Raw genomic sequence first — 27,197 nt, 5'->3', positions numbered from 1 at the left:
CTAATCTTCTCTGTATTGTTTCAATTTTAGTATATGTGCTGCCCAAGCGAGCACACCTTTATTATCTCTTTGCTTCTACTTACTCTGGGTTTAATTTGTACTTTTTTTTCAGCTTCTTCTGATAAAAACTTTAATTTTTTACTTTAAACCCTTCTTTCTAGTGAGAGAGTGGCATGGACATATATACACTACCAAATGTAAAATAGATAGCTAGTGGGAAGCAGCTGCAGAGAACAGGGAGATCAGCTCGGTGCTTTGTGACCACCTAGAGGGGTGGGATAGGGAGGGTGGGAGGGAGATGCAAGAGGGAGGGGATATGGGGATATACGTATACATATAGCTGATTCACTTTGTTATACAGTGGAAACTAACACAACTAACACAAGCAATTATACTCCAATAAAGATGTTAAAAAAAAAAACACCTTCCTTCTAATTAGGTAATTAAAGTTGTAAATTTCACTGTAAGAACCTGATGAGAAGGGTGAGTGGGGGGGGGCTACATACTTACAACATGCAATTGATCCAAATGGCGGGAACTCCTAAAGGGGATCCTGGTCTGATTCACACCCCTAACCATAGAGCAGGCTTACCTGCTTGACACCAGGAGTGACACAGGAGGGTGAAGCAGAAGAGGCTAGAGCCAGGCTGTACCACCTATGGGCTGTGTGGCCTTAGGGGACCCACTTCATGCTCTGAGTTACAGAGTCCTCGTCTGTAATGGGCAGTATAAAGCCCAGGACTGCTGTCTATGTGAATGACGCCCCCTGGAGTTGTGCAGGGCACATTCTGCACAGCCACAAATGCAGGCCTTGATAAAGCATGCCTTGCAGAGGTGCTATGAGCATTTCGTGAGGTAGTATATGAACAACCACCCCAGGGCCTGACAAGTGAGACACAGTAAATCAATTATGGTACATCCATTCAGTGGAAAACTACACAGCCATTAAAACTCATGATTGAGATCTTTATTTACTGTGGCAGAAAGCTCTCATGCTTTATTGTGAGTCGAAAAATGCAACCTAATATGATCTAGTTTTCATTAATATAGATATAGCTATGTATGTATGGAAAATCCTGGCAGGAGAACCCCAAAGTATAGTGAGATTCAGATCGGAGACTTTCCTTTGTCAATATTTCAGCATTTTTCTACAGTGAATGTGCTTTCAATTTGAAATAAGAAAAAAAAACAATAAAATTTATTTCTAGTTGGCTCTCTTGCTTTCTCTCCATGACTCTTCTCTGAGCTTCATCTGTAAAACGGAAATAACGATAAAAAGAGTAACAACAGTGCTGTAGATACCCTATAGCACTCAACACCTGAGGTGGGAATTAGTTTGCTCATTTTACAGAGGAGGAAGCAGATTCTCAGAGAGGTCAAAGGTCCCTCAGAGAGGGCAAAAGTCTCACAGAGAAGGTAATGCTGCCTCCTCACAGGGCTGCCCCATGGTTTAATGCAAGGGAGGAACATGAATGTTTTGTGAAGTGCCAGGTGCCTGCCCCCAGTGGGCAACGGGATGGAGTGGTGAGAGCATGGCCTGGATTAAATCTAGCCCTGTTCTTTCCAGTCTGTGTGACCTTGGATAAGTGACGGCACGTCTCTGCGCCTCAGCTTTCTCATCTGTAAAATGGGGGTGGCAAAACTGCCACCTCGGAGGGCTGAGTCGAGGATCATATGTGACAGTTCCTGCCCATGGCTGGCGCTCGATGATTGACAGCTTCGATCATATTAATATCCTCTGGTCCAGCTCTGGCCCCCTGATTTCAGCAGGGATTGTCTGTCCCTCTGACAGACACCATGCAGAGGAAGCTGGAGCCCATGTGGTCATGAAGCAGAGCTTGGCAACCAGCTTCCTGCTCCAGTGTCCACATCTACCACCCTGCCCAGCTTGGTGGGTCAGAGTGGTGCTTCCCTCTCTGTGCGCGCCAGGCAAAAGCAGCCACATCCTAGACCAGTGTACTCAGTGGAGGGAACGAAGCCCCAGGGGTGCGTCCTAACAAATGGACGGCATGACCGGCATTGAGTAGATGGAGGCCAGGGAGGCTGGGCCCCCTGTGAAGCTCCTGACTAACTGTCCTTCCAGACATTCTTGCAGGTGAAAATCCTATTTAGATGTATTGGAGGTGAGAGGCTAACTCTGTTATGGAAACGCAAACTATTTTTGTACTTTTAACCATACATTGAATTTTCCCAGAATTCAAAAAAATGTCAATCAAGGGGAGAGTTACTCACCATTTTGCACAATTACCTTAGCAGCAATGACCCTACCTGTGGTGTGTTTGATACAAACACACGTCATCTTACACTAGGACTGTCACACTCATGGTGATTCTACATCTAGAACAAGGAAAGGGAAAGAGGTCCTCCAAGCAGAGGGAACAGCATGTGCAAAGGCCCTGGGGTGGCAGGGAGGGAGAGAGCGATGTTGCAGAAGTGAAAGCAGACCACAGTGTGGTGGGGCAGAGTGAGCACAGGGGAGTGAGGTGGAGGGTGAGAGACCGCAGGAGCTGGGCAGTGCAGGGCCTTGGGGCCACACTGAGAGGTCAGCCCTAGGAGAAGCCAAAACAGGCAGTTCGTCAGGGAAGGACAGGTCCAGGTTTGCATTTTGAAAAAAAAATCACTCTGCAGGGTGAGAGGTGCATGGAACAGAGGGGACAACAGGGGAGGCAGGGAGGCCAGTGAAAGCTCCTGTGGTCGACCAGGTGGCGGTTCTCTGGGCTGGTGGCTCCCTCCCAGGAGCCTGGTTTGTGGACGGACAGTGGGCCCCCTCCTGAGACCTGAGCCCAGGAGAAGAGCGAGCTGAGGAAGATCATAGTTCCTCTTTGGCAAACTTACCTGACTCTGCTACCTCGGCGATGGGCACCCCTTGCTCATATGCCATGAATCCCAGGACTGAGAAGATGGCAAACCCGGCTATGAAGCTGGTGCCGCTGTTCAGGCAACAGAGCATGATGCAGTCCCTGTGGGAAAGCAGCGAGAGAAGCTTGGGTCATGGTGGGTGGAACCAGTGCAGTACTGGAACGTTCTGTCTGAGCACCATGGCTGTCCCACTGCCTGAGGAAGCCCTTGTGGTTCAGAGAGCGTAGGTGGCTGGCCCACGATCACACAGCTTGTCTTGCATTTCTAGAAGGTAAGGTAGGTCACAGACCAGAAGCATGGAGAGGGGGTGGGAAGGAAGGGAAGCTGGCAAGTGGGAAAATGCACAACCGGTGAGGAAAGACTTGGAGACAAACCATCGCTCCTCCAAATTCCTGGTAGGAGAGAAAACCAAGGGAAGCGAGACAGGATTGATTTTCTAGGAGCTCAAAACATGAGGATATAAGCCTCTGAGAGAAAGAACTGCTTCCCCGACAGTGGAGCAGCCTTGGGAGACACACCCCTCCTGGCCCAGCTCTTTACCAGAGCGGCATCTCCCAGACCTCACTGCAAGCGTCTGCTCTTCTGCTGTGAGGGGCAGCCCCTCCCAGGCCAGACTCCTCCTGGGGGCTTCACCAGAGCAGTGACTGCTCCCTGCTCTTGGGAAGGGCTCACAGCAAAGCAGCAGCATAAAGCCGTGACCCAGGAGATTTCAGACTACAAATGACAGGGCTTTGCCAAGATGAAGAAGATGGAACCCTCACATCCAGGTCCCTTCAACCTCGGGCTGTGCATCCTCACGCAGATGGGTCAGGGAATCAGCCTCTCAGGATCTCAGCCGCCACAGAGCGTGCACATAGGAATCAGGCTTACAACACCCGTGATGCTCCACTTCAAAGGGAGGGGCTCTGGGTGTTTTGTCCAATCTCCTCCCTGAAGCACGACCAGCCTGGAGCATCCCTGCAATGGCGGTGAGCTGGCCTCTGCTCCCACCCTAGCAAGCAGGACCAGTCACCTTGCTCCGTGGTGCTTTTCTTCCCGGACCGCTCTTGCCGCTGACAGTGTAAGAACTTCCTCATGCTGGGTTCGACCCAAATCCACCTCCTCTGGGGAGTTTTAGTTCTACCCTCCCAAACAGCCTAAAGATCTGAAGATATCCCCTTCAGATCCCCCTGAGGTTTTAGCTCGCTCATTTAGACCTCCCAGTTCCCTTATCAGTGTTCCTCATCCTGCTGGTGATCTGAAATTCACTCCAGCTTGTCCAGACCCTTTTCCAATGTCATATCCAGGACTGAGCACTAGACTCAAGAACAGAGCAGGACTCTCACCTCCTCTTCTCCTGACACCATACTTTTTGTAATGCAACCAAAGGTTACACTGATGTTGGTGACTGTGGCCCCCAGTTGCGTTGCATTGCATTGACCCTGGGAATCAAGGGCATGGTGGAAGGAGCATTAGACTTGGGGTCAGGAGCCTTGGGTTCCAATTCCCCTTGCAATACCTTCTCTCTGGGCCTGACCTTACCAGCTATATGACAAGGTGGCTTGGATAAGAGGGTCTCTTGGGCCTTGTGATTGATTAAGTCATTTTTCAGCAAGTGGTCACTTCCATACCTTCTTCCTTGGGGTAGAGTATATTTCCCTGCCCCAATGACTTTGGGCTTAGCCACGTGACTTGCTTTGGCCAATGAGCTATCAGCAGGTGTGACACAAGTGGAGGCTTGAGATGTGCTTGTGCAATTGGTCTTGTCCTTTATCCCTTCTGTGATGTGCCATGAGAAGGACTTTTCCAGGGGAGCTGCTGTCCCTGCAGCCTGGACCCCAGAATGTACACATGGAGCAGGCTTGAGCCTGGCCTGGACCCTGGAGCCAAACCTGCCCAACCCACAGCCTGAAGGAGAGAGTCCCCAGCTGACCAGCAGACTGGTGAGCAATAAAAGCGAATGCTTGTTGTGGTGAGCTACTGAGTTCTGGGGCTGCTTGTTACACAGCATTCTTGTGGCAGTGAGTGACTGATACAGGTCCCTTTACAGAACTCTTCTGGCACTGTGGACAGAGGCTGGGCTGGCAGGCCTGGAGACTTTATCTGCAAGACTGATCACCTCCTCTCTAAGGGAAATTCAGCTCAGCCCAGGAGGGCAAAGTTATTCCTAAGGCTGGGGTAAATCTGCCCTGCATGCCTGTTTCTGGCCCCTGACTTATCCAACAGTCCAAAACAAGGCAGCACTGGTGAGCAAAGTGTTTTCTCCATAGCCTCTCCATTCTGGAATTCTCCTGTGTTTTTTGGACCTGCAGTGTTGAATATTGTCACTGAATCCCGAGGCCCAGGGAGGAAAGTCACACACTCAAACTGTTTTGTCGTCTGCCGGGGAAGCTGGGATGTGAATCTAGTTGTCTCAAACACCAAAGCCCACTCTTTTTCTAGGAGCTACACAGTAACAATGCTCCCTAAGAATTCAGATTTCTAAATCCTGACTTTTGGAAAACGATCTTTGGGCGTCCATGTGGCTGTTGAAAACAAATGTCCCTTATTGCAAGGTTCCCCGCCCCCCCTCCACCCTGAGCGACTTCCTCACATCACAGAGGGACAGAAGCTCTGAGCAGACCCGAGGTGCTTCCAGTCCTGTGCCCTGCACCCCCTTCCTCGGACCACCCCAACCTCCAAGCAGAGAGAGCTTAGCAGCCTGTGTTCTGAAGTGAGGATTTTCCCCATCTGGTTTGCTCCATCTCCAGCCCTCTAATTCCTTCCCCACGGGGCACCTTCTAGGTGAAGAGCTACGTAAGAAGCGCTTTGAAGTTGGCAGGAGCTGAGCTGGGCTTTGAAGACCTCCAGAAGCTATTATGCTGTCGGAAGAGAGGGTATTAATTTACTCCCTCTGAGTTGGGAAGATGTGCTCAGGGAAAAATTTGGAAACAGAAATAAAAGGAGCCCTCAGATTTTGCAATGTCACCTAGGGGATTTGCTTTCTGCTACTGACAGGAGGGGAAAAAACCTGCCTGTTGGAGGCGGAAGCAGAAGGGATCTGGGGCAGTCAGCATATTTCACCCACCTGCTTGGCGAGGAAGAAAGGTGCCATTGCCACTGCCCTGAGACGAGGCATGATATCCCACCCTGATAACGACGCATTCTCGGCCAAATCCTTGCTGACTGCAGTAGTTGGGGAAGAACTGGCCAGGCCTGGGAGTGAGGGATAGGGGTGCAGGAGCCAGAAAGGCCCAGGTTCAAAGCCACGTTCCATCGAGGAAGGGGCCTACCCCCGGCCTCAGTTTCCTCATCTGGGTAACGGTGTGGCTCCCTCCTTGCTTCCTTACACTTCAGCCAGTGTTCTCCTAGGCTTGAGGAACGGTGGTGAACAAGAGGACCCAGACTGTGTCCTCATGGAGCTGACGGCCAAGCTGGAGGTGATGGACAGTGACCTAGAGATTTCCGCAACGCCCAGCACGGAGGGCCCGCGCTGGACGCTGGCTGCTGACGTGCTGACAGCTGTACGCAGACAGCACCCGGAGGGTGTCACACTCAACCCAGACCAGGGGTCTGCCCGCTGCTCTCCCTGTGCCTGCGCCCTTCTTTTCTTACCCGTGCTTCTATTTTCTATTGTGGCTGACAGTGTGCTACATCTCATCCCCCAGACCCACCTCCTGTGAATGCCTTGGAGGATGAGAGGCTCTTCTGGACAACCTGGTCTGACCTCCCACCTCTCTAACATCCCTCTGTCCAACAGTACCCAAATGACTTCTCTGCCTAACAGCCCAGGGACAGCAGAGCCCGCTGGCTTCCCCTGTGGCCTCTCCTCCAGCATGTTGGATCTGCCCCCTTTTATTGCCTTGGTTTCCCCAAGTGGCAGTCTCTATAGACTGCAGCTGTGTGTATCTCCAAAGGTAGCGATTTGGGCATCTCACGCTTAGTGACACATACAGCACACGGCTGACTTAACAAATGGGTTGGTAAAGCGATCACAAAGCCAGCTTTCAGGGAGGATGCAGCAGAGTGGTAGGATGGAGATTAGAAGAACGTGGCCAGAGTCCAGGTCTACCACACCTAGCTGGAGGAATGACATCCATGAGCCTCAATTTCCCTCCCTCGAAGATGGGGATAACATGGGAGGGACTTCATCACTGATAAAAGTTCTCTGAAATGCTGCTCCCACTCGAGCCACACAACAACCAAGTGATGTGGCTGTCACCTCCAAGTTCCCATCCCACCAACAGACTGGGACATGGCCCCTCTCACTGTACCCTCACCTGCATCAAACAGGGGTCATTTTTAGACCACAGCTCATTTGCTAGTTAAGAAAAATAAGCTCATTATTTTAAGAGTGTGTTGCTGATTTTTCTCTTGGTGTTTTAGGGTTTTTCATATGGGCCTGTTTGTAATCTTTGGGTGTTAGGGGTGCCAACACTTTGAGTATCATATTATATGTTGTTCGTATGCCCTTTAACTTTGTAGATGATTTTCATGTTTTGCCTGGAGATGTAATGCAGGAGGTATATAGATAACATTTGTATTAATGTGACTTTTTAAAAATTATAAAAGCAATATGTACTCAAGAGTAAAGACAAGGCAAAACAAAACCTTTAAATTGTACAGGAAGGTATAGGTAGAAAAAGCCTGTCTCCCCATCTCTGACTTCCGTGTCTCTCTTCAGAGGTGGCTCTTTTTAATAGTTTCCTCTGTATCTTTCCAGAAATTTAGAAGTTCTAGATATTTATGTGAATCAATCTGTCACTTCCTTCCTGATTTAATGATTTTGATGTTTCCATATCTTTCCCATTATGAAAACAATATTTTACTCCTCATTTTAGGATGGCTTTCTTTTAAAAAATATTTAACTGTTGAATCAATCTGACACTTATTATGGTGCATATGTGGGACAAGGTGAGGATCTATCCTAATTACTTCCACCAAAATACTTATCCTATCTCAGAATTGTTTGCTGAAAAACCTTCCTTTTCCAATGAACCTGTGTTCAGGGACGGCTTCACTGCCATTAGTCCACGAGTTTCTACATTAGAATAAGGAGCTCTGGAACTCGGGGACAGAGATGTGCTGTCCAGCCTTCTCTGCGTATTCACCGTCTATGACCAGGCACTGATTCAGGGGTGCAGCAACCTCAGCCAACAGGCCACTGGCCTAGAGTTAGAGACCAGGGTGCAAAGTTCACTTCCGCCAGGCACTGCTGGGTGACCCTAGCCACGTCCCTGGGCCTCTGTGGACTCAGCCTCAGGGTAGAAACCAGGCTGCAGGCATGAGGACCAGGCAGCCAGGGTCACACAGCCTCAGGCTCACCTCCCCATGTGGGCCCCTTCCCCACGCTGGGTGCGGCCAGCTGCAGGAAGCCAGGGAGGGAGGCCTGTCCAGAGAGGGGCGGCAGGGCACTGGCCATTCCAAGTGGGACTGGACAGGACCCTACAGTCAAGTGTGAAGAAGCAGGAAAGAAATTCCTGAACAGAAGGCAGAACAAGGCCCTTCGTGTCAGAAGACCTGGGTTCAAGTCCCAGCATTGCCACTTACTTGCCGTGTAACCTTGGGCCAATCATTCATCCTGGGATAAAGCTTTGCTGTATGGGGTAGGATGGAGGCCTGAGTCCCATTCCCGGAGTAGACTCACTTTGCAGCCTGGAACGCACTCTGATCATGTTTATTATTCTCCTAGCTCCTCTGTTGGACCATTCTTTGTCCCTGGGGTGGGGAGAGGCTGACAAATAGCCCAGGGTCCTCTCCAGTTCCACCTGGAATGGCTGGTGCCCTGCCGCCCCTCTCTTAACAGGCCTCTTTCCCTCACCCAGACCTGCAAGGTGAGAAGATGACCGTGAACTAGCCGGGCAGCATGGAGGGCTCTCGGGTTTGGTGGAGAGCTGGCAGGGCCTGGGGAAATGCTCACCTGTAGCAGTTGTTGTTATAAGTGTTATAACTTCCCAGAGCAGTCAGACAACCCAGGCAGATGGCATAGGAGAAAAAGATCTGCGTCCCAGCATCTACCCAGACCTGTAGGAAGGCACAAAGAAGTTGGCAGAAAGAGAAGTCAGATGTGCGGCGAGGGGGTGGGTGGGTGGGATGGCCCTGTTCTCTGAAAGCCCCCACCCACACCCCACCTCCAAAAAGACTCCACAAAGGGACAATCAAATGTCCTCATCTCAGGAACGCATTTTTTTTAGAAGTTCTATTCTTGGGGTGATTAAATATAAACGGCCTTAGTTAAAACCAGAATTTTCTGGACTTTATGGACAGTAGTTCACCAAATAGCAAGAATTTGGGTTTTAGGACTCTGCTCCAGCTGTGTGACCTTGGAAAAGTTACTTAACCTCTCTGAGGCTTAGTCTCCTGAACTGCAAAGTGGGGAATAAACTTCCCTCTCAGGACTGCTGAAGCCAAAACAAGTGATTTTTTCTGCTTTGCGATTAAGACCACCACGAGAAAAGCTCTCTCGGGTATTTTTGAACTCACACAGCTTACTTACCATGTATACCAGGGGACCATTCACCATGGGGCCCAATTACAATGAAACCCCATTTTTCCTCCAGGTCTGGAGACTTCTCTCACTCTGCCCCATGTGCTCGGCCAGAGGACAGGGAAATGAGATGCGGGAGGCCCTCCCACCAAATCTTTACCACCTTTCCAAAGAGGTGCATTTGGGCTTCCTATGTGATACACGTGGAAACTACTTTCTTAGTCTCCAAGCTTGCCTCCAACAAAACCTGCCGTGGAAGCCCTGACACGCACAACAGGAATTGTGGTGGCTTCTCTAACACCTCCCTGGACTCTCTCTGAGCGCTGCTCCTAGAAGCTACCAAGGAAAATCCACAGCTAAAACCCAAATGCAGCTGATGAGACTGAAGCTTGAGAAGCAGCTGCCATCTAGAGAACGGGGCAACTTGCTCAAGACCACACAGCTGGGAGCGGCAGACGCAAGTCCAAGGAGACACACCGCTAGAGAAACACATGTAACCAACCCCAGAATTTCAAAAAACCTCTAGTGTAGGGCTTCCCTGGTGGCGCAGTGGTTGAGAGTCCGCCTGCCAATGCAGGGGACATGGGTTCGTGCCCCGGTCCGGGAGGATCCCACATGCCGCGGAGCGGCTGGGCCCGTGAGCCATGGCCGCTGAGCCTGCGCGTCCGGAGCCTGTGCTCCGCAACGGGAGAGGCCACAACAGTGAGAGGCTGCGTACCGAAAAAAAACCCCAAAAAAACCATCTGGTGTAACCCCCCACCCAACACAGGACTCTCTTCTGAGTACTTTTGACAGATGGTCTCTGCTTGACTACCACCAGTGATGCGGAGCTCACTACCTTTTGACACAGCCCCTTTCTTTTTCTTAAGAGAACTCTGATCATTAGAGCATTTCTTAAAATGAGAGAAAATCTCCCTTCCTGTTTCCCTGGCTCTGGGGCCACCTCTCCCTCTCCCCTGTGGCAGCACTTTACAGATCTGAAGAACCCTCTGGAACACAGCCTTTTCCAGGCAAATTTTCTCAACTTCCTCTCTCTTGGGGATTTGATTACACAGTACAGGTCACTCTACCCTGGGTTTGCTTGCTTGTTAAATCATTCAAGAAACATTTATTAGAAGTGAAGATCACAGTGCTGCTTTTCAACCTAAAAAGTGGTACATTGTCTTCCTCTAACAAAGAGCCTTCGGGTTCAGTGTCTCAGCGCTAAATGAGGAACGCAGGGAAAGCTCTTTCATGAAGTGTGTGTATGTGTGTGTGTGGAGGGGGTGCCAGCAGATCAGAGCGGGCTGAGACACGGCGAGGAGGAGATGGGAAGAGGGAATATTAAAAAACTTTTTCAAGAAAGGGGAGTTGGGAGACAGGGTGGTTGTGTGAGAGAAAATAATTTAGGGAGGATTTTTTAAAAATAGCAGAAACTTGAGGATGCTTAAATGTTGACAGGAAGGGCCCAATGCAAAAAAAAACAATGTTGAAGATTTGGGAGAGAAATGGATGTATTTTAAAGTCCTCCTGCTGTGCCTCAGTCTCCCCATTTGCCACCTCAGTGCACCCCCTTTTCTCCTCGGTAAGGCCAGTAAACCATATGGAGAAGCAAAACACAGGGCAGCTCCTAACCCAGAAAGCAAGGCCAGATCCCAGCAGCAAGGTGCTGGGACGCTCAGCACTCGAACACGTGTGGTTCCTAGAGCCTCGGCAAACGGGGTGTCCCTCTCCCCAGAACCTTCACGGAGTGCACAGACCAGAGTGAGGGAAGCCTCCAGACCCGTGGGAAACCTGGGGGCTTCATCACAACTGGGCCCCATGGCGAATGGCCCCACCCTCCCCACATGGTACATAAATCCCTCCGTGAGTTCAAAAACACCCAAGAGAGCTTTCCATCCACACGTCCCAAAGATGGGGCCTCAAACCACGCTTTCCACCCGCAGGGGATTTTTCTTGCAGTTTGTTCATCGCACCCAGCACTAAAACAGGCATCTGCTGTTTTTGCCCACCCGGCACCCATCTCCCCTTTTCAGGTAACAGCACCCCAATTTTACTTTGAAAAGCCACCTCCTCCCCACCCAGGCCAATCAAAGCATTTCTCTTGGCCACAGTGACTGGTTCGGGGATGAGCATATGATGCAAACCAAGCCAATGAAACTCAATCCTGGGACTTTTAGTGGAGCTACTGCAAATGGGACACATTCTTTTCTCTTAGAGATATTAAGCTTGTAACTGCTGGGGGTCATCGCTGACCATGAGTGAAGAGCCTGCCTGAGAATAAAGCCAATGCAGAGGAAAGCAGAGTTTAGAGCAAAGAAAGACTAATATTGGAGATATGACTCAAGTCCCTGGATCCAGCCACACCTGAAATCAGGCCTACCTGAGAGTATTTCAGTTTCAGAGGCCTATAATTCCTCTTTTTCTTAAGTCAGTTTGAATGGGACTGCTGTCACTTCAAGCAGAAAGAATTCTGACTAACAGCAACATTAAGATCTTAGAAAAACCTAGGAGCTCTAAGCCCAAATTCTTCAATCAATCCTGAATTACCAATGACCCAGCATTTATTGAGTGCCTTCTGTATGCAGAACCCTGTGCCAGGCTCTGAAAGAGGTACTGTACAATTATTTATAGCACTCCATCTCTGTCTGCAGGTGAGATAAAAGGAAACATTCAGAGAACAAGATACCCAGTACCTGGGAGTGGTAGAGGAGGGGAAAGATTAACATGTGCTAGGGCAATCAGAGAAGGCTGTCTGGAGGAGGCACACCTTTAAAGAACAGAGAAGTGATGAAAGAGGACACATTGGGTGTGGAGGTTCACGTGAGGGAGGAATGTGTTCTCAACGATTTTTTTTTCTTGCTCCCCTACCTCTGTAGGGAAAAGGCTGCCATTTTTATTCAGATGATTACCATTAAATCACCACCTTTATACAATACCCTTAGCCCTCCCCCTGTTGGCTCCCTACTATGCGGAATATTGAAATTAGCCACATCTCTTTCTTTCTTCCCTTTCCTCTAGAATCTAATTTGAAGAAATATTCATTTGTTTCCAGTTAATACCTAAAGGCATTATGTGAAGTTACTTTACTTTTCATATACACACTCCCTTCTCTCCCAATTTTTAATACTTGTACTGTATCTGCATTATCAGAACATACAACCATTTCATATTATACTGTCCCCCTTTTGCCGTTATTTAGTGTGAGTTCTACAGGTGACTATAAATTTAATGCTCACCCCCAGCCATTATGTTAATACCTCTCCAGTCAACTTTGTTGTAGCTTGTTCTCTAGTAAATTCCTCTGGAAAGGCTTATGGGAAATATATTTCCTGGGTTCTTTCATGTTCCTAACAGTTGATCTGTGGCTTTTGTACCTGAAAGTTAGTTTGGCTGCATATAAAATCCTTGGTTCTCTTTTTCTCTTCCTGAGTACTTTGATGTTGCTTAGTTGTCTCCTGGCACAAAGCGATGGGGTAGAAAAGTCTGACGCCACTCTAATTTGTTTCCCCTTATAAAAGCATTTACTCTTTTTGTCTGAATTATCAACAGGTTTGTTGCTTTCTCTTGGAAGTCCAATAATTCTAATATTATTCTAATAAAAACATGTCTTAATGTTGATTATTCTGGGTTATTTTTCCCAGGCTTGTGATATACTTCTTCAAGATGCCAATTCGAGTCTCCTCTTTTATTTCAGGGGGAAAAATTTCCTGAATAATTGTTTTTAGTATGTGTTCTCTTCCATCACTTTGGATTTCTCCTTTGGGGACTTGTTTGTATGTTGGATCTTCTTTATTTCTATACCTATCACTTTTTCTTACATTCTTTAAAAACTTTCTTCATTTGTTTTTTCTTTCATAAGCTGTCCTTCCTGTCAGCTCTCCTTTCAAATATTCTTTTTGCCTAACAATTTCATTTATGCTAGCATTTCATAGCATCTATTGTTTCTTCATTTCTTTTAGCTTGTTGTGAAATATTAAGTTGCTGGGTCTTTGTGGAATGTGTCCATTATCTGTAGGAACACTATTCTGCTCCTAATTCTTTTTCTTATAATAGCTTTGTATGAGACTTGATCGCAATCCTTTTCTGGTGCTCACATGTAGGTGGCGTGCTTTTTTTTTTTGGTACTCTTAGTAGGAGGTTTTCTTGTGTAGATTTTCTGGCCTCAAAGGTCTAGAGTTGCCTCTTCCGACAGTACCAAAAAGTCTTTAAAACTATAGCCACGCAGAGAGTACTTTCTGCAATTACTGTTCTCCACTCTTATCCAGAATTTCTCTTTGTTTCCTCTACTGTCTTTGTCCTGCTCAATTTGGATTCTGTTTTCAGTGGTTTCTCCTCAATGTGGGGGTCCTGTCTGACCACAGAGCCTCAGCTGGTCAGTCTGTAGAGTTCCCAGGTCCCAGACCCCTGCCTGAACTTCCTACAGTCCTCTCACACTCACCTGTGACTTGCAGCCTGAACACATCCCTCCTAGTTTCAGCTGACATTCTCAGATGGGTGCACCAACCTTCTATTCCCAGTGCCCTCTCCTTCTATGGGTGAATACATGTTAGAGATTTATGGGTTTCCTGTCTCTCAGCCTTCTGTATCCCTTTGCCTTCCTCTTCCTCTACCTCTTCATCTTCATCTCATCCTATAGAGTGGATACCATGCAGATGTTACTGCTGTTGGTATCTGACCTGTTCACCTTTTGTGGTTCATGGAGCCGCCTAGTTATGCTGAAGGTACCATCCATATGCTTTTTGGTTTACTATCCTAGTTTCTCTGTTTAGGTGTGGAGATTCTGGAAAATTAAAAAAAAATTTTTTTCTGTTGCCATCTTGTCTCCTTGGTTCTCAAGACATTTTCAGAGGGCAGATTAAAGAAGACTGGTCTTGACTGGGGGTGAGAGACGGATCCCCAGAACTGAGGGATGTGGTGGGTGGGGGTGTAACACTAGAGGATGAGCCAGTTTTTTAAAGGGAGGTTCGAGGTACAATGTGGGGAAAAGGGTACGAGTATAGTGTAGACAAGGCATCAGGTGAGCTGTTCAGGAGATAGGCAGAAAGTTTAGGGCTAAATATTGCAGTCTGGGCTTGAGACACAGATTTGCAAGTCATCAGGATTTTAGTACTAACTTATCGTCTCCTTGACTCCAGATCCAAAGCTCTGTCCACTGGCCTTTTCTATTTTCCACATTTGATAAACCAGTGTTGATTCAACTTTTCTGCTGAGACACATGCTTACTGGGCCTGCAGAGCCCGCGAAGCTTCAGGATTCGATTTCTTGAAAAAGTTTCACAAAGAAGCATGACATGTCTTCACGTGGACTCTACACCATCGGACTCCTCAGCAGACAGGCATACCTGATGCACGTCTATGTTCTTGAACACACCTGTGGCTGCGAAAATGCCACAGGCTTCCAACTGTTAGCCTCCCTACAACCTTTGTTTAGGAAGAAACGAATGAACTCACTGGGGGAGCTGTATGTGTTCAGGCTACGCTGAAATAAACAATAACCCCCCGAGCCTCAATGGCTTAGCACAATGGAAGTTTATTTCCCGCCTACACAAAGCACATGGCAGACTGTGCAGGGGCTGGCTCTCTTCCACCCAATGACAGCGAGCAAGCCCTCCTACCTCATCATGATACCCCCAGGTCAGCACAGCCTCTGACGCAGAGGAACAGACTACGAGAGCTTTGTTTGGGAAGGTGGGTTTTTTTTTTTTTTTTAATTAATTCATTAATTTTTTGCTGCGTTGGGTCTTCACTGCTGCGCGCGGGCTTTCTCTAGTTGTGGCGAGAGGGGGCTACTCTTCGTTGCAGTGCGCGGGCTTCTCATTGCAGGGGTTTCTCTTGTTGTGGAGCACCGGCTCTAGGCACGTGGGCTTCAGTAGTTGTGGCACGTGGGCTTCAGTAGTTGTGGCTCGCAGGCTCTAGAGCGCAGGCTCAGTAGTTGTGGCGCACGGGCTTAGTTGCTCCACAGCATGTGGGATCTTCCCAGACCAGGGCTCGAACCCATGTTCCCTGCATTGGCAGGCGGATTCTTAACCACTGCGCCACCAGGGAAGTCCCGTGTTTGGGAAGTTTTTAGAACCAGACTTGTAATTACTAATACCACCCTGCCCACACACCACTGACCAGAACCAAGTCCCGTGATCCCAACTTAAAGACAAGGAAGTCTGGGAAAGTCTCTTCCCATTTCACTCAGGAAGAGAAAAAATAGATGGTTAGTGAACAGAAAGCATTGTCTCTGCTACAGGCATTAGCCCAAGTCTTTTTCACCTAAGGCGATTTCTTTCTTCAACTAGGAATTCCACAAACACCCAGAGATCAAACTAGATCATGGTGGCCACTGGCATGATTTGACAGAATGATTTGCAAAGAGAGGCTAATAAGACAGGCCAACAGGACATTCAGGAACCTTCTACCAGTTTGGTGATGCCTTAGGAAGTGGGAATCTTGAGTCACCATTTGTTGAAAACCTACCGTGTACGCAAGGCTTTCATGGAACAATCTCATAACTGACACAACCATCTCACTAGGCAGTACTTTAGAGTACTCTTTAGAGAAGAGGAAGCGATCCACAGATGGTCAAACAGCTAACAAGGGACAGAGTCAGGTTTGAACCCCAGGCGTTCTGGCTCCACATTTTAAAGAGAAAAGCTGGGGCCTCCTGGTGCACTGCGCAGGCCTGGACTCTCGGCAGGGGTTTAAACAGCTCTGTGGCTGTGAGGTCAACAAGACAAAAACAACCCCACCTCCACGAAAGGAAGACCAGGCAACTGAGCCCCACTGACCAGCATCTCCCAGGACGCCACAAAGGGGGAAGCTCAGTGGAGAAAGGCCTTCCTAGTTCTCAAGAGAATTTGAAGAGAAAACAGTCTCCACAGAACAAACCCTAAGGAAGCTGGGTCAGTAGCTGAGAAACGGATCGCTCCCCATGTTCTGCAGCAATGAATGGGGGGCGTTCCGGCTGCGTGGCAGGGGCTGTCCACATTCAGAGGTTTGGAGGACAGATGTGCATGGGAACCAGGGAGCAGAGCCCCTTTGGAAGAGAAGTGGTCCCACCCTCCTAGCTCTGGGGTGACTTCACCGCTTTCAGACCAACTTGTTCCGATGAGCCCTGGTGCACAGTAGGTACAGAAAGCAGTGGACCAGGGTGTAACCCTCCTTCCCAACTGGATCAGTGGGGCCCAGCCGGGAGAAGCAAGGAAGGACGGACCGATCAGGACACACTCTTCCCTACCAAGCTCAGGAGCTACACTGTCAACATGGACGCGTAGTACCCGCTGCCCCTGTCCACACGGACAGCACTTTAGAGCGCACAAGGCATCGTCCTACATCCTGTGACTGCCCTGGGGTGGGCGTCATCACGCCCAGGTTAGAGACAGCCGTTGGCGGGGGGGACACGGAAAACGCCTGTCCTCTCTCCCTCTTCCCCCTTTGACCTCATATGTAGAATGTCTAATCTCCTAGAAGCTCGAGGGCAAAAGCGTCACGTCTTTCTCTCACCCCTTGGAGAGAAGAGACTACCCTGACTGGGGAGACCTGGGAGAGGGTCAGTGTGCACAGTGGTGAGCCCCTCCCTCCTTCTCTTGCGCACAGAAGATTAAATAAGATGATGTGTGTGAAACAAATACTCAGCACAGAGCCCAGCTCTTGGAGAGCACTGAGGAAGTGCTCAGAAACCCAGCTGTGAGCTCCAACAGCAGGCACTTAGTCAATGTTAATCCCTTCTCAGGATCTACCGGTCTTCACAAATCTGGAGGAGAAGAAAAAAACCTCTTTTCCCTTTTCTCCCCACAGTGCACAAGCACCAAGTGTCCACTATGTGCCAGGCGAAGTTCCAGGAGCTCCTGCCCTCAGGGAGCTTACGACCTTCTAGCAGGAGAGACAGACCGCAAACACGGGCAGATAGGCTGGAACACGGCATCTGGTGGAGACGAGCAAGTGGGCGGATGGTGAGAGGCAGGGGCGTGGGGCAGCGGGGCCGGGGCCCTGCTCTGTGAAGGGGCAGTTGCAGATGTGACCTGCTGCAGTGTCTTAAGGCAGCACGGGCTACAGAAAGAAGATCCCCCAGAAATGTGCTTTCATGTCGACAAAGAGCCACCAGTCAGAGCAGAAGGGCAGCAACTCTGCCAGGGATCAAAGCTGGCGCCAGCAGGTGGGCCTGGTCCATCTGTCCCTGTGCCCTGGAGGAGATGGCGTTTGCTGCACTGATGCTCTGAGGTCTCTGACAAACGCAGCGTTAACCCATCCTGCCAGGAAAGCACCAGTGAGAGGAGCCAGTCATCAGAGCACCTGCTCACCTTTGGAAGCACCGATGACACAGCAGGGGCTGTTCTACACACTTCACAAATATTAGACTCACTGTTGAGATCAGTGCAATTATTATCTCCCTTTTATGGATAAAAAACTAACACCCAGAGAGGGGGAGTTTGTTGTCTATTTAGCTTTGGAGAGATGTACGCACTGGCCACTGTGTGAGGAGTCCCCTTGGGCTTAGGGACAAAACCTCCGGAACCTGGCCCGCCTTGGGGAGAAGGCACTGGAGCATCATGTGAAGGGGACTAAATCAAACCTGGGCTTTTCCCCGGTGCCTGGTTCCGCACCTCTCTGGGGCTTAATGGAAAGGGCATGAGCTTCAGGGTCAGGTAGACCCAGGCTGGAGCCCTGCACTGCCATTTACCTGCTGTGCAACTCTGGGCAAGTTACTTCACTTCTCTGAGCCCCAACTTCCTTGTTCACAAAAGAAAGATACAATGAACGTAAAGTACGTAAGGGGGTACCTGGCACAGCTCCCTTAATCTGCTTCCTTTTGGTGGCTAATGCTTTTCCACTTCTCATGTGGCTAATGCTATACATAGCATATACGGTAGCTTCTCCACTGTACATGTTATGAAAACAGGCTGCCAGGTCTTTCCCACCATCCCAGCCCCCTCCCTACCAGGTGAGCTAATCAGATTTCTGAGCAGTACCAAATGCTGCCACCGTCCATCACTAAAGCAGAGTCACCTGCCCTTAGGGCCGTGAGCTAGGGTACAACAGGGAGGGGCGGAGGAAGCCAGCACCCCACTGCTCCTGTGCTCCTTGCCCTGCCAAGAAGATGCTGAAACCTCCAGACCCAACAGCACACGCGGCGTCTGGCTCTCGGATCCAAGTAGCCAGGACAGGGCTTGGTGGCCGTCCTGGGCTCATGACCCACAGCCTTCTCTTTCTTTAACATTTTCTTTTCAGACAGACAGCCACACACAGACACAGAAACGCACACACAACACCACTTTTGTAAGCAGAGCCTTCCACTGAGGTGAAAACATAACGTATATGGCCCAGCAGAAAATAGCTGAATTAAGCTCTTTCTTTTGGTCATTTGTATTGGGAAATAGTCTCAGAAGATTAAAAGTAGGTTAGGAGAATAATACAACAGCTGTGTTTCCAGTGTGTACCTGACAACGGCTTTTGTAGAAGTGAATGATTACATGAATATCACTTCCTTCCCACCTCTTTCGCAGCCCCCTCTGGGTTGCTAGGCGCCCTCTCTTCTCCGCTCAGCTAATGCCACATACAGACACTGATGAATGCAGTATGGCCATTATGAGGAAGGGAGTCGAGGCAGGAGGATTCAAGTGCTCCCTCCCTGGTGCATTCAGGGAGGGGAGAGGGCTTTGGGGGAGCCGATTCTGGATATATTTAAATGCTAATGTGCTGGGCAGCCGGGCAGGGCCAGCGGGAACAGTGGTGGGAAGGGGCAGAAGCTCTTGGCCTGCAAGCTCCACTGGAAATATGTTCTGCAGCCTCTGGCTCTGGTGCCAGCCCTTCCCCGGGCAGCCAGCCTTGCCCAGAGGCCCTGCCAGCAAAGTGTCACTGGGCTGAAGGGTTGCACCGTGGGCGGTGAGGGGAGCCTGGGTGTGTCGGCTGACCCCGGTGGCCCCTTTGTGTGGAGCAGGGAGCAGGGTCACGGTGCTGGGCCTTTGCCCGGAGGCTGGACAGCTGTGTCCTGGTCACAGAGTGTGGAGGGAGTGGACGGGCAGTTGCTGGCACTGGGCTGATGGCAGTGACCTCCCTGCCTTATGTGATAGGATCCTGGGGCCATGCGCGTCTACCCCTTAAACCACTGCATGAGACAGCGGAGCCCCATTTTACTAAAGGGCTAAAGAGAGGAGGTTTGGAGCAATGGAGGGCATGAGCAAGGCCTGGAGACAGCACGTTCTTGGTCCTGCGCTGTTCCCGGGACTGTCCACACGGCCTTGGGGGCTACATTTTAGGGCAAGGTCGTCCCCCTAAAGTGTTCCTCTAAGAGGGTGCAACTGGCCTTCTGGATAGGACATTCATTGTGCAGGACGGTCCTGTTCGTTGTAGGAGGTTTAGCATCACCCAGTGCCACTCTCTAAATGCCAGAGGTGCCCCCGTCATAGAGGAAACCAGAATTACTCCCCGACGTATTACTAAATGACCCCTGGGCAGTGGTCCCACCTCTTCCTCTGGGAGAACCAGTGAGGCAGGGGAGTCTGAGCTGGCATCAGCGGTGGGGCTGCAGAACCCAGCTGCCGTTGCTGGGAACACAAGGCCAGGGTCTTCTGGGCCAAACCGAGCCCCAAGCAGGTGCGTTCTCCTGTGTCATCCGAGCAAGCACTGAGATGGAAATGAAAGCTTGTCATCTCCCGCCTTAATCACTTCTCTCCTAAGAACCATGGAGCTGGTACAGAGGCAGAGAGCCAGGGAAAGAAAGGGCACACAAGGAGGCTCCAGGCCCTGGGAGAGCCAAGCAGTGGTGTATACTCCAGTCTAGAGAAGGGGCTTCCTCAAGAGGAAAACAAAACAGCAAGCAGGCACGGTTGGTGAAGGCAGCTGCCTCTGCGTCTGCCCGGAGACAGAGAAGTCAATACATTTAATGACATCATTATGTTCGTTGATTTTTGTCTGTCTCCCCCCAGCTAGAACAGAAGTGCCAGGAGCACAGGAAGTTCTGTTTTTTCACTGATGCATTCCCCAGCACTTTGCACATTGTCAGCACTCAAAAAATATGTATTGAATGCCACATCTGCTTAGTCTCCAGCACATAGGGATGGGGAATTCAAGGCTTATGCAGAATCCTAGCTACCAGGCCAAGTGGACAGTGTGTTAGACTGAGAGGGTCAGGACACCTGGTTGCAATTCTAGGTTGTCCCGAAAGTTCCTATGTTTTCCCTAAAGTTCTTTCTTTCCTCCTGGCCTCAGTTTTCTAATCTTCAAAATAAGGAAACTGGAATGCAATGAGATGACAAATATATGGCATGTACATCCCATCCCTATTCCTGTCCATGGCAGACATTACTGATCAATCCCACCTATCATTCCTGCCCCTGGCAGGCATTGCTAATCAATCACACAGTCCTTTTGCCCCCAGCTATGGTGGAAAAAGTCCACCACCTGTCAGAGTTGGTAAGCGAGTTAAAACCTGACAGTGATGTACACCGCAGACCTACATAGCAAGGATATGTTTGGGGGTCAGCTGTGACTCATTTTCCTTGGGGTTTTCTGCTGGGGTGTTTCAATCCTACAGTCTTGAAAGCCTAGGAAGACACTGTAACACCACGGAATTTAAGCTCCTAGCCACATTACGAACAAACTTCAAGTCAAATGCACAGGGCAGAGAGTCTTTATAAAAGCAAGAAGGAGAACACCACCATGCTCATGGAGATTCACACTTTCAATGGATTTTTGGTACTTGTCCTGGCCTGGAAGGCTGGAGGTAAGTGGCATAAGCAAAGGCCTGGAGGTAAGGAAAAGAAAGGACTGTCTGGAGTTTCCTAGTGGGAATGCTAAGGACTGAGAGAGGGGTGGAACGCTCCTTCCTGAATCCCAGGGATTCAGACAGCTGGTACTTCATTCATCACTTCGTCTTTGGCTGAGGTGGGAAAATACCTACGGTAGCCACACGGTGGATGCAGAAGATGCTACTCAATTCCACGTGAAAATAATTCTGACTGGGGCAAGGCAAAGTGCTCAAATTTCGTCCCGGAGCAGCCTCCCAGAGGGGATCCATGGTGGCGGGGGAGGGGTGGGGAGGTCAGTCACAGTCAACAATGGAAGAGCTTCCTCCCTGGCTGAGACCCCCAGCCCTGGGATGAGTTCCCTGTTAGTAGAGGTAACCAAGCAGAGTTGGGGATGCAATTCTCGCATTGCCTTGGAAGTTAGGGCAGAAGATCTCTGAGGTTTTCTGCTGGTAAGAAACTTGATGGTCAGTGGGTCAATTCCCCTCAACAACGTTTTCTGAGCACCATATATATCTGCCAGGCATGGCCAATACGGAGATAATTCAGAACGCTGATCCCCTGCTCAGAGGCTAGCAATCTAGCAAGTGTATGTGGGGAAAGGAAGTCAGCCAAGTGCCTTCCCTGGTCACACAGATTCAGACAGATCTGGCTGAGTGCCAGCTCTGCTGGGCGACTTCAAGGAGGTCACTCCTCGAGCCTCAGTTTCTTTGTGGGCACAATGGGAAGAACAACAGCTCCAGGGGGTTCTGGAGACATGACTCAGTGTGTGTAGAGCGCGTGCTGGCACCCGGCTCACAGTAACTGCTCATCCAGTGGGAGGGGCTGAGTGGCCACAGATGGCTCATGACTTCCGGCTTGAGAAGAATCTTTGAAGGGTCTGGGGGCTGCGTAGGTGTGTCCCAGGAGGGTAAGCAGAAGAAAAGTCAGCTCTTCTCGGCACAGTCAGGGGCTGGTCCCAGAGCCCCGCCGCCTCCCCCACCTGCTGTGGAAGCTCCACCAGGGGCAGGACGCTGGCCCCCTTGCAGAGGCTCAGAACTGCCCCGACAGCTGCCCAACAAGCCTCCTTCTCAGTCACACCTCCCTCCTCCCCCAGGCCCACAGACAAACCTCAGGGAGCGGGGCTCTGAAGGCCTCAGGGCACCTCTCTGTCTCCCTGGGGCCATCGCCTCCGGGTGGCATTAGGAGTGAGAACAAAGGGGAAACCCGCTGAGGCTGTGTGGGCCTTCATGGCTGCCTGTGTGAGCATCGCCTGGGGATGCAAAGACACTCTGCTCCTGAAAAAAGAAGGTGGGTGGGTTCCTTAATCATCTCAGCCACAGAAATCCAGGATCCCAAGCCCTTGCAGACTCCCTCTCTGCTGGGGGCTTACGAAGCTGACTGTTCGTCTCATGTGGTCCTCGCCACACCTCAAGTCAGATGCTGTTATTATCTCCACTTACAGGCCAGGAAACAGAGGCCCAGAGAGGCTATAGAAGTGACCCTGGATCAGGCAGCCAGTAGGAGGAAGACCCAAACCCAGACTTGTTGACCCCAAAGCCCTCCCTTTAATCTCCCCAATAGACTTCCACCACCTCAACCAAGAGGAGAGAGCCCCAGGCGACCAGCCTATCACCCGAGTCTCTGCTCCTCCCAGGCCCACATCCCGGGAGATGCGGTGCTTGACATCCGCGGACCTGCCTGTGTCCGCTCACAAATGCTCCCTCCACCGCCCACTCCCACCCCACGTCCTTGCCAGCCTTCACGGTCACATAGCCATCTGCTCCACACTGCCCCTCCTCTGCTCATCTGAACGGAGAGGTGACAGCCTTCAACGATACCAGATGCTCGGGAGGCTGACTAACAGAGCAGCAAGCCCAGAGTGCCCAGGAAGAGGGCAGAAGCAGGTCCAGAGACTGTGTGCGTGCACGACCGTCACAATATGGCAGGCTGCCCCCCACCCATGAGCTGCGAGGCCGTCTTCCTGACCACGCACGTCAAGGTCGTGCAGGGTGAGAAAACAGGAGCGATGGCGAACCTCACGTGAGCACGCACAGGAGACAAGACAGGCCGCCACAACACTCCCTCCCAAGTGATGCTACAGGAGGGTGGCCTCGGCTCTGGGCAAAGCCACCTGACAGAGGGACTGTCCTCACTCCTCACGCCTCTCTCAGTGACGTCCCTGGGCATCTGCTTGAGCAACAAAACCAAGAATGACAGAATGACCAGTTTAAAAATAAATCAAGACATGAATGTTGAAGTCTTTGGGGAGTGAAGTGTGCCAATGTCTGCAACTTACTCTGAAATGTATCCAAAGAGATAAAATGGATGGATAGATACAAGTCCTGGGAAGGTCTGTGATGAAGCCAACACAGCAAAATGCTGATGGCAGAATCTGGGTAGCGAGTAGTATGTGAGTGTTCCCTGGGCAGGTAGGACCAACAGGATGCTGGAGAGGATGATCCCATCCAGCAGTGGGAACTGCGGACTCACTGCGGAGATGGGTCCATAATTGCTAAGGGGGAGGGACACGCTTCCCAGGGACACGTCCGGGAGAAGATGTGTGTTTTGTGGCCGGTACCTCACGAGCACGTCGGTGGGGACTAAACTGAGGAAATCGTAGCTCTGCCCAGGTGACAGTCAGGGGCCAAACCCAGCGTTCAGTCAGCGACCAGAAATCTCGAAGTTTTCTGGGATTCACAAGTCTCCTCCACCTCACCTCAAAGATTAAAAACACATCTGAATTCTTTAAATCCTCCAGCTGTGATTTCTGGATTTATCTGAGCAGGGCTTAAACCTCACTGTCAGCCACAATTCCTTTCAGGCTGAGGTGGAACAACCTTCCAGGGTTCAAGAGAGGTTCAGGAGTGGTGACCAAGAAGGCACAAGGGCACACACCCCCACCCACCCCCACCGTCACCCTCTGCACGGTTTCACGGATACATTTGATGCTCTGTCTCTGAGGCATTCACTAAGATGTCCGTGTCTGTAATGTGTTTTCCTCATCTGTCTCTCTTAGAGAACATTTACTTTCTTCCTCCCTTTGTGTCTTCTCTACTCTGTCACCTATTTCGAGGTATAAACAATTATCATGGCAGCCCCTTTCCGGGCAGGAGCCTAGCGCTGAGATGATGGCATTCTACGACAGGTGTTTAGTGAGCACGTACTGGGTGCTGGGCAGCATGGAAGCCCCCATGGGGGAGGTATGGTTGAAAGAGATGCTGTCTATGTTCTGGAAGGGTAGTCTCGGGTGGTGAGCCCGTGTAGTTTGGATTAAGCCCCCAAGGATGTTAATCACATATTTGCTTAGAACGGCATTCATCCAACCCTCTTCCCCCACTTACTTACATGGCCTTGAGAACTCTTAACGTGCTGTCATCTATAACCTTGGAGACATGTGGGTGATTTATAACATAAAAATATTCACATGCTCATAGATAAATCATCTCCAATCTCTGGGTCTAACTTTCATAGAAGGACATTTTAAAGATTAATTCCTGGGCTCTGGCACCTTTATTAATCATCCACATACAACCGCTAATAGGAACTTCCTGTCAGTATGAAATAGCCCAGAATGGGTCCTAAGGGGAGAAAGAAAAGTCAAGGGTCATTGATCGTGAAAAGATTGAAAACCAGTGATTTTACTTGATGCCCTCATTATGGCTGAGGGAACTCGGCACAAGGAGGGACATCGACCCTTCAAGGTCAGTGATGGAGCTGGGTCCCCTGATCCTGAGCCTAGGAGTTTCCCACTGGGCAACAGTACCTCCTGCAGGCAGGAGAGGGTGGGAACGGCACGGAGGGAGCAGCTGAGCCAAGTGGGGTGTCTCTCAGCGCTCACCAAGGAGCCGGAGCAGCTTCCACCCTCCTTGTGAACGTCACGCAGGACTCAGGACTGGCCCTGAGGGTCTTTTCAGCTCTTGGTCGCACACGAGAAGTGAGGCAGGCGGAACATGAGATTCACACACCAGTGAGTTTTCAGCATCAAGAGTCCCATTCCCCAGCAAACTCAGACGTATCAAAGCCCCGTCACCTTGCTGCTCGCAGACAGAGGAAAGCCTTGCTCTCCTCGCTCCCATTTGTGCTGGGTCAGAAATCATCAGAATATGTTGCATTTGCAAAGCATGCGCCTTCCTCACTAAGGAGGTATCTCGGGAGGCGGTCTTAGCATCTTCCAGAAAAGAACGGCGTGCACCTCTCGGCAGCCCTGTGTTCCTCAGAGCTCTGTCGTACGGGTCAGCCCCACTGGTACTCTCAGCAGTCACCTGAGGTGGAGAGGGTCAAGCTTATAAAGATAGAAGCCCAGAGAGGTTAAGTGACCTGCTCAAGGTTACAAAGCTAGTGAGTCAGGACCTTATTCCATGTCTGCTCTAACCTCTTGATCTCATAGTTGGGGAAACAGGCTCAAGGGGTGGAAAGATAATAGTTTCAAACTGGAGGTTCTATGTCCTCATCCTGTTCTCCCCCAGCTGTGGCTGTGGGTAAGTCATGTCCTCTCTCTGGGACTCAGTAACTTGCCCACAAAAGAAGAAGGTGAATCTAGAAACTGACTCTCAAATTTGTTAAAACAGCAAATAAATGGGGCCCAGGGGGCTTTTTGTCAAAAACCTTGACGAATATGATTTTACTCCATGTGCTAGAGACAAATTCACTGTCAGAAAACATAACCATGGATAGTGTGGAATATGAAATCATCACCACAAACATACGACTTTATGAACAAAACTGAACTGTTGAATGAAGCACCCAGGGATACTTCCTTTAATATTAATTTCCTGCTTAAACATTCAGTATGTCATGTTCAAGACCAGCAGATGAAGAAAAGCAAATACCAAGGGTCCAACATATTTTTATGAGAGATACAGAAAACAAATAATTATGAAATGTAACAGATATTGAAAATTCATAACCTGTCTGGAAAGGGAGATAGAAAATTCTTCCAGATGCCAGAAATGAGAGTCAAAGCTAAAAGATGAAGACTAGGAATAGACCCAGCAACCCATGGGGACATCCAAGTAGAGAGACACCTGAGGATCTAGAATTTAAATTCCTTCCCAAGGACAGAATTAAGATTTCCGGCCCTGGCAAGAACACACAAAGGAGAAAAGACAGTCTGAATAACTTGTGCTGGGAAAACTGGACAGCTACACATAAAAGAATGAAATTAGTGTACTCTCTAACACCATGTACAAAAATAAACTCAAAATGGATTAAGGATCTAAATTTAAGACTGGAAACCATAAAATTCCTAGAGGAAAGCATAGGTAGAGCATTGCCCGACATGAATCACAGCAGTATTTTTTTTGGATCTGTCTCCTAAAGTAAAGGAAATAAAAGCAAAAATAAATAAATGGGACCTAATTAAACATAAAAGCTTTAAAGCAAAGGAAACCATCGACAAAATGAAAAGAAACCTACTGAATGGGAGAATATATTTGCGAACTATATGACCAGGAAGGGCTTAGTATTCAACATACACAAACAGCTCATACAACTCAACATCAAAAAAACCGAACAACCCAATTAAAAAATGGGCAGAATAGACATTTTTCCAAAGAGGACATGCAGATGGCCAACATGCACAGGAAAACATGCTCAGCACCACTCGTCACCAGGGAAATGCAAATCAAAACCACAATGAGCTATAACTTCACACCGGTCGGAACGGCTACCACCAAGAGAGAAACACAAATAACAAATGTTGGCGAGGATGTGGAGAAAGGAGAACCCTTGCACGCTGTTGGCGGGAAGGTAAATTGATGCAGCCAGTGTGGAAAACGGTATGGAGGTTTCTCAAAAAAACTAAAAATAGAACTACCATATGACCCAGCAATTCCACTCCTGAGTATGTATCTGAAAAAGACAAAAACACGAATTCGAACAGATACATGCACCCCAACGTTCATAGCAGCATTATTTACAATTGCCAAGATATGGAAGCAACCTGTGTCCATCGACAGATGAATGGATAAAGAGGATGTTGTACGTTTATACAATGGAATACTATTCAGCCATAAAGAGAATGAAATAATGCCATCTGCAGCAACATGGATGGACCTAGAGATGATCATACGAAGTGAAGTCAGTCAGACAGAGAAAGACAATAATTCCATGATATCATTTATATGTGGAATCTAAAATATGATACAGAGACAAATATTGTATGATAGCACTTATATGTGGAATCTAAAAAATATAACA

The 27,197-nt window shown here is 49.4% G+C and overlaps 1 protein-coding gene across 1 annotated transcript in view; it reads right to left on the bottom strand.

The window, feature by feature from the left end:
- The window catches only part of SLC6A11 (solute carrier family 6 member 11), a 121,459-nt gene that overhangs the window by 23,005 nt on the left and 71,257 nt on the right, over positions 1 to 27,197 (bottom strand). The window contains exons 7-8 of the mRNA XM_082663797.1: positions 8,738 to 8,841; positions 2,836 to 2,960 (exon numbers count right to left, since the gene is read on the bottom strand). Coding sequence (XP_082519923.1) covers positions 2,836 to 2,960; positions 8,738 to 8,841 — 229 coding nt within the window. The remainder of the gene's footprint in view (positions 1 to 2,835; positions 2,961 to 8,737; positions 8,842 to 27,197) is intronic.

Source organism: Grampus griseus (assembly GCF_964374135.1).
Source record: "Grampus griseus genome assembly, chromosome: 10".
Classification (NCBI taxonomy): domain Eukaryota; kingdom Metazoa; phylum Chordata; class Mammalia; order Artiodactyla; family Delphinidae; genus Grampus; species Grampus griseus.
Note: the sequence above shows the minus strand (reverse complement) of the source record. Positions and strands in the feature narration are given on the sequence as shown.